The 7,425-nt window shown below is 37.2% G+C and overlaps 2 protein-coding genes across 2 annotated transcripts; both read right to left on the bottom strand.

The window, feature by feature from the left end:
- Window positions 1–3,674: 3,674 nt before the first annotated feature.
- LOC120158168 (anther-specific proline-rich protein APG-like) lies at window positions 3,675–4,435 on the bottom strand. Its single transcript, XM_039169079.1, has 4 exons — window positions 4,296–4,435; window positions 4,089–4,216; window positions 3,925–3,975; window positions 3,675–3,835 (listed from the first exon to the last, which is right to left on the bottom strand). The coding sequence occupies exons 1-4, from the start codon at window positions 4,433–4,435 to the stop codon at window positions 3,675–3,677; spliced, it is 480 nt and encodes a 159-aa protein (XP_039025010.1).
- Window positions 4,436–5,613: 1,178 nt separating this feature from the next.
- On the bottom strand, window positions 5,614–6,378 carry LOC120158169 (homeobox protein aristaless-like). Its single transcript, XM_039169080.1, has 4 exons — window positions 6,203–6,378; window positions 5,990–6,132; window positions 5,826–5,888; window positions 5,614–5,711 (listed from the first exon to the last, which is right to left on the bottom strand). Exons 1-4 carry the CDS (start codon window positions 6,376–6,378, stop codon window positions 5,614–5,616), a joined length of 480 nt encoding a protein of 159 aa, XP_039025011.1.
- Window positions 6,379–7,425: the final 1,047 nt, after the last annotated feature.

The following is a 7,425-nucleotide window of genomic DNA, read 5'->3' on the forward strand; positions in this document are numbered from 1 at the left end:
TTGAAATGATCATGACTTAGATATCGTTGGTGTGGGAATCATCAAATTGAAGATGTATGATGGAACAATTAAAGTTGTTCGAGATGTGCGGCACGTGAAAGGCCTGAAGAAAAATTTATTATCTTACGGATTGTTGGATAATAATGCAAGCAAGATTGAAACACGAAAAGGAATCATGAAGGTGTTTAGTGGAGCGCTTGTGGTGATGAAAGGCGAAAAGATAACAACAAACTTGTACATGCTGAAGGGAGAGACTTTTCTAGAAGTAGAAGCCTCTGTTGCCTCATGTAGTTCAGATTCTGCAATGCTATGACATCAGAAACTTGGACACATGTCAGAACAAGGAATGAAAGTTCTTGTGGAGCAAAAGCTACTTCCAGGCTTAACAAAGGTATCATTTACTTTGTGTGAGCATTGCATAATAAGTAAGCAGCACCGGTTGAAATTCTTTGTGTCAAATTATAGAGGCAAAAGTGTTCTAGAATTGGTTCATTCTGACGTATGGCAAGCACCAATTACATCCCTAGGTGGAGCAAAATACTTTGTCTCATTTATAGATAACTACTCTAGGAGATGTTGGGTGTACCCTATTAAGAAGAAGTCAGATGTGTTTTCCAATTTCAAAAACTTCAAAGCGTTGGTGGAACTTGATTCTGGAAATAAGATCAAGTGTTTCAGAACAGATAATGGAGGAGAATACATAAGTGAAGAATTTGATTACTTTTGCAGGAAAGAATGCATCAAAAGACATCTCACAGTGGCAAAAACTCCTCAACAAAATGGAGTGGCAGAGCGGATGAACAGAACCTTGTTAGAAAGAACAAGAGAAATGTTGAGGGCTGCAGACCTAGAAAAAGCATTTTGGGCAGAATCAGTCAATATCGCATGTTATTTGGTGAATCGAGCTCCGTTAACTGAAATAGAGCTGAAGACACCAATGGAGATGTGGACTGGTAAACTAGCTGATTATTCAAACCTTCATGGAAGTATTGTGTACGTGATGTACAACTCCCAAGAAATCTCAAAGTTGGATCCAAAATCCAGGAAATGTAAATTCTTGGGGTATGTTGATGTGTAAAGGGGTATCGCTTGTGGGATCCCACTGCCCGCAAAGTGGTCATCAGCAGGGATGTTATCTTTGTAGAAGATAAACTCAAAGAAAAGAAGACGATGATAGCATTGAAAAGTCAGAGACTACACAGATACATGTGGAAAAGGAGGTTAAACAAGGAGATTATTCTGAAACAGAACCAGCACATGACGAACAAGAACCAGAGAGTTCTGAAGCTCCAACAACTCGTTAATCAGATCATGTGAGAAGAAGTCCCAATTGACACTCAGATTGTGTTATAGAAGGAAATATTACACATTGTCTTTTAACAGAGGATGGTGAGCCATCAACATACCAGGAGGCAATAAACAGCTCAGATGCTTCACTGTGGATGATGACGATGCAAGAAGAAAATGAAGCCCTTCATAAAAATAATACATGGGACATTGTACTACTACCACAAGGAATGAAGCCAATTGGTAACAAATGGGTCTTCAAAATAAAGTGAAATGGTGACGTCCAAGTTGAGAGGTATCGTACAAGACTGGTGGTCAAAGGATATGCTCAAAAAGAAGGTATTGATTTCAATGAAATCTTTTCTCATGTGGTTAGACTAACAACAGTTCGAGTAGTCTTGGCAATGTGTGCTACATTGAATTTACATTTAGAGTAGCTAGATGCTAAAACAACTTTTCTTCATGAAAATCTTGAAGAAGACATTTACATGCTCCAGCCTGAAGGTTTTGAAGAAAAAGAAAATAAAAACTTGGTTTGCAGGTTGAACAAATCTCTGTATGGTCTAAGAGATTTGATTCCTTCATTATGTGCCTTGGATTCAACAGACTTAATTCATACCCTTGTGCTTATTTCAAGAGGTTTGGTGATAACGATTTTGTTATATTGCTGTTGTATGTGGATGATATATTGGTTGCAAGACCCAACAAAGATCATATTGAAGAATTGAAGGCACAACTGGCTAGGGAATTTGAAATGAAGGGCTTGGAATCAGCAAACAAGATTTTAGGGATACAAATTCACCGAGACAGAAGTAATATGAAGATTTGGCTTTCACAAAAGAATTACTTGAATAAGATCTTGTCACGATTCAACATGCAAGATTGTAAGCCAATTTCTACCCCTCTTCCTATTAACTTCAAATTATCCTCTAGTATGAGTCCTAGTAGTGAAGAAGAGATAATGTAGATGTCTCGAGTATCATATGCATCAGCAGTGGGAATTTTAATATTCACTATGATATGCACAAGACCAGACATTGCACAAGCAGTGGGAGTGGTTAGTCTGTACATGGCGAATCCAGGAAAAGAACATTGGAATACAGTAAAGAGGATCCTGAGATACATCAAAGGGACCTCAAATGTTGCATTATGTTACAGAAGATCAAACTTATTAGTCAATGGGTATGTAAATTCTGACTATGCAGGGGATTTGGATAAAAGCAAATCTATAACATGATATGTGTTCAAAATTGTTGGTGGAGCTGTAAGCTGGGTTTAAAAATTGAAGTCAATTGTGGCTACGTCCACAACAGAGGCAGAATATGTAGCAGCTACACAAGCCAGTAAAGAAGCAATTTGGTTGAAGATGTTATTGGAGGAGCTTGGGCACAATCAAGAGTATGTCTCTCTGTTTTGTGACAGTCAAAGCGCCTTGCATCTAGCAAGGAATCCAATATTTCATTTAAGGACAAAGCACATACGAGTTCAGTACCATTTCATTCGTGAAAATGTGGAAGAAGGGACGGTAGATATGCAGAAAATCCATACCAAAGACAACATAGCAGATTTCATGACGAAGACGATTAATGCTGATAAATTTACTTGGTGTCGATCCTCTTGTGGCCTATCAGAAACGTAAGCAACATGAAGGTACAAGGTAAAAAGAATGGTGTGAAGATATGATTATTCAAATCAAATCTTCAAGTGGGAGATTGTTGAAAATTCCACAAAACAAGGTAGGCACCAAATGGTGGAATTTTCAAAGGCGGTGGAATTTGTCAAAAAGTGGTAGCAATTGTTGTTTTTTTTTGTAAACGGATAATTGCAATTTAGTCCTTATACTTTAGGGTATTTACAAAATTATACCTTAAGCTTCAACTATAAATACCCTAACTCATTTAGCTTCAAAAGCATCCCAAATCATTCTAGATTTCTCCCAATACTAGAGAATTTAGAGAGTTTTATTGAGAGTTGTTTTCTCCTTTTTATCAAGAGAGAATTGTCATTGTTTTCTCCTTTGTTGATTGAGAGAAGTTGTAATTCCTATTTTCTCATAGTGAAATTCTTCTACCGTTGCCCGTGGTTTTTACCCTATATTATTTAGGAATTTTCCACGTAAAATTTGTGTCATCTTTATCTCTATTTTTTTATTTTCTCAAATTATCAGTTGCGATTTTGCTCTATCCGATAGCCGTTTTCCGCAACATAAGACACAAAATGAAATATATAAATGTTCATTAAATATTGTTAATTTGTTTTATGAGGATACCTATTCTCAATAGCTTTTTGTTAAGAAACAATTACACCAAATCTTTATTTATCATGAATAAAGCTATTCTCATCATCTGTTATGCGCAAGGAGTATGGTAACAATCCATAAACGTGCTCTATGGAAGAAGAAGAAAACCAATGTTGAAGCCAGAGAACCAGACAAATGCATCATCAAACAATAAAGGAAGAAAACAATCGTCTGAAGCGCATGCTGATGGAGAGTTCCATGAGTCCATTCTCATCGTTTCCATCGTTGCTTGCTTACCATTTGGTGGACCTTCAGAAAGAGGCTTTCTGGTGACAAACAAATATATTGTGAGAAAACCCTGTATGAAAACTAATGAAACAAGAGAAATAGGGTCAAACCAGGCTCAGCTTGTGAAGTCGTTTCAGAGGCAGAAGGTTCCAGTGATACATCTGGAAAAGAAAATTATAGCATTAGCATCATAATTGGCACTATTAACCCTTAACCCCAGAAAACAAAAGAGCCTTCGGCTGATATTATATGTACAAAGAATCAAATGTTGTACCTCCAGGAATGGAAGGTCCTGGGCCTAATGTTGGACTTGGTGGCCATAGCGGCTGTACTTCTCTTGGTGGAAACAATGGCAGAAGAGGAGGCGGTGAACTTGGTGCGCCAATTGAAACTCCGGGGGGTCTGTTACAAGGGCAAGAGATGGAATGAAACTTTATTCTTTCCAACAAAAATAATTGAATAGCATAATACAAGCCTAAACCTGGTAGTAACAGATGGAGGCCGAGGAGGTGGATATGAGGGAAGTGAAAGAGGCGGAGGACTAGGTCGTGGTTCTTCTTCTTGGTTCGCAGCCGCCCACCTACTCAACCCTTCTCTTGGTGGTTCATTTCCGCCACCCATTTCTTCCTAGTGTTTCTTGGAACAAAACTGTTATCCTTTTCGGTTTAGTAAACTGGAAAACCGAAAGTAGGGTTGCAGGTTATTTAAAAGCTTAATTCTAAAATCGAAAAGCAGTGATCTTATTGCATTCAAATGAATCTACAGTAGGTAAGTGAAATACAAGAAGAAATACCATGCCTAAACTGGTAAAGAACAAAAAGAAATGAAAAAAAAAGGAATTGAATGAAAAGAAACAGCTGTTATGCTTCAGGGTGTAACTCAAGAAATACCAAGAAGACGTTGGAAGTCGATCCGATAAAAAAATCACATTAAAAATTATGAAGAATTAACTAGAAACCTTATGGCCTGATCGCTCATTCAGTTCTTGTTTTACTTATGATCTTTGAAACACATGAAGAAGACATACAGATTTATAAAATAAAGAGCAAACGACATACTAACCAAGACAGATTCTTGAAAATGAATCGGCGAGGAGAGGTATCAGGGGTTTTGCAGAGCTGGATTATGGATAAACGACGGCTTCTTAGAGGTTGCTCTTGCTTATATATAAGCAATGTCTGCAATTCGATATAAAATGCATTGCGCGTGCTTATACATTTTCAGTTACTTCAGAAGTAATGTTTTGAACACGATTTTGCATCGGTGGAATATCTCAAAAGTCTCGATTTGACCATTCTTGAATTTGATCCTTAACCCTCCTAGTTCAATTGAAACAATTGGATACAGAACAAGTGAGACCAATGAAGTCTGGATTACAATTCAATGTCAAATCTTACCTCTCCATTAGGAGGTAGCCCCTCAAAATTCTTCTGGGAATCCATTTAGACACTTTCCTGATATTCAAAACAAATTTTAGGTTTGTATCAAATTTATGGAAATCAATGAGATTAACTGTGAATGGTTTACATCCTTTTCGAATCACTTTTACAGTTTAGTTTATTGAAATCGGACAATTGATTTTCGGTTAATTCTTTTTCTCTTTATTTATAATTTGATCATGAATAATTTATTGCAGCAGAGTTTTCGAAAGTAAAGCAAGCTTATTGCTGCTTGATATGATCTAAAAGCTTATTGGAAATATACAGCTTACAACGCAAGAAATTATGTAGCTTATACAAGAAAACTTAAGGAGAATAACCAAAACCCCTAATGCTTGATCATTCCTTCAGTTACACGAACTATCCAGGTATACCGCCTCCTGATGGTCCTCCTTTCTCATCTTTGTCATCCTTTCTGTTTTCCAATTTTCTTCTTTTTTTGGAAACCTTCGGCCGATCTTCAAAGAGATGATGAAAAGGAAAGTTTATGACTGTAACTTTTGAAGAAAGACACAGAGATGGAAAATAATACACACTCTACTGTGCAAATTCCCAGAGAAAAAGGGTCAAACCAGCTGGTATTTCATGTGGAGGCGTCGCATTCATTCTTAGTGCCTTATATGGTCCCTTCCTCCCTTGAAATGAAACAAAAACAAAAGGCTTAGCTTATATTATATTCATACAGAATCAATTATAAGGCACTGCTCGTCCTTTAGAAAGAAAATGTGGTATGTACCTGTAGTTGAAGGTGATGGTCTTAGTGCTGGACTCTGCGCCAGCAGACTTTGCGGTTGCACTGCTCGTCGTGAAGCTGAAGCTAGAGACGAGGCATTGGTGGTGCAGTGGTACTTGGCATGGCATTTGAAGAATCCAGGGGGTCTTGCAAGAAAACGATATGAAATGAAACTATTTTTCTGAATGAGATGATAGAACATGCTGCATTACTTACTGTAAAGGTGTTAATTGAGAAGGATTTGTAGGAGGTGCTCGAGGTGGAGGATTTTGTGGAGGCGGAGGGTGTGGTGGAGGATTGTAATTATGCAAGGCGGCGGTGGTGGTGGTGGTTTTCGGAGGTGAAGTGGAGCCTTCTCTACCATCATCTCTGTCACCATCTCCGCCACTCATTTCCAGTTGTAGTTTTTCTTGAAAAAAGCTATGGTCCATTTAAAATGAAATACAAATTAATGAAGTGGAAATTGAACAAAGGAGGGTTGAAAAATATCTACAAAACCACGCTAGAACAACAAAGAACATGTCTAAACTGATAAAGAAAAGAAAAGAAATGGAGAATGAATGAATGAATGAATGAATGAATGAATGAATGAATGAATGAATGAATGAATGAATGAATGAATGAATGAATGAAATGAGAAGTAAAAGACAGAGCAGGAAACTTGTGCTTCAAGGCATCAAAACTCAAGTCAAGAAACCATATATAGTTTATGAATGCGAGAACCAGTTTAGGGGAAAAGAATCATCCTTTCAATTCTTCTTGTTTTACTCATAATCTTTCACTTAAACATTGAAATATACATAGAAGAGTGAAATGCGTACCCGGAATAAGAATGCAGCAGTTGCAGAATCTTGAAAATGAACCGGAGAGAAAGTTGAGAGGTGAGCAGATGTTGCTTATTTATGAGCAATACTTTCCATTGGACACGCCTGTATACTCTGTCAGTTCAAAAATAATGCACATTCTTCTTGATTTCCTTGAAATATTTCATAGGAATTCCTGCATTAACCTGTTTATGAATATGTATCAAAGATGATTTTATTGACAATGATCACTTATTTCAACTATTGATAGTTACTTTTTATTAATGTAAACAATAAATCATAGCACGAACCAAGTGACCTCCGTAGTAAAGTAATTATTATTTTCTCTTGAGGATCCGGGTTCAAAAACCATAGATACCAGTGGTGTGAGCTTCTCTAACTACAATGGTAGGTTCAAATCGTGCATATTAATGGAGAAATTAATGGAGTAGCGGATACTTTGGTTCACTTAGATCTGAATGGAAGGACGGGAATTCCAATTCTGTCATATCCGCCGTCAACGCCTTCTCACCGGTGATATGGTTGATTTGAGAAGATGATTTTTACTCTGTCCCGTGTATTCCTTTGTAACAGAAAAAAAAACTTAATTAAATGCAAATTACAAAAATAGCTTTG

Source organism: Hibiscus syriacus, unplaced genomic scaffold (assembly GCF_006381635.1).
Source record: "Hibiscus syriacus cultivar Baekdansim isolate YM2019G1 unplaced genomic scaffold, ASM638163v2 tig00111309_pilon, whole genome shotgun sequence".
Classification (NCBI taxonomy): Eukaryota; Viridiplantae; Streptophyta; class Magnoliopsida; order Malvales; family Malvaceae; genus Hibiscus; species Hibiscus syriacus.

Coding starts and splice junctions, on each gene's coding strand:
- LOC120158169 (XM_039169080.1), bottom strand. CDS start 6,378: ATGAGTGGCGGAGATGGTGACAGAGATGATGGTAGAGAAGGCTCCACT. Junction 6,133..6,202: donor TCTCAATTAACACCTTTACA/GTAAGTAATGCA, acceptor TTTTCTTGCAAG/ACCCCCTGGATTCTTCAAAT. Junction 5,712..5,825: donor TCCACATGAAATACCAGCTG/GTTTGACCCTTT, acceptor ATCTCTTTGAAG/ATCGGCCGAAGGTTTCCAAA.
- LOC120158168 (XM_039169079.1), bottom strand. CDS start 4,435: ATGGGTGGCGGAAATGAACCACCAAGAGAAGGGTTGAGTAGGTGGGCG. Junction 4,217..4,295: donor CCTCCATCTGTTACTACCAG/GTTTAGGCTTGT, acceptor CCCTTGTAACAG/ACCCCCCGGAGTTTCAATTG. Junction 3,976..4,088: donor AGGACCTTCCATTCCTGGAG/GTACAACATTTG, acceptor TTTCTTTTCCAG/ATGTATCACTGGAACCTTCT.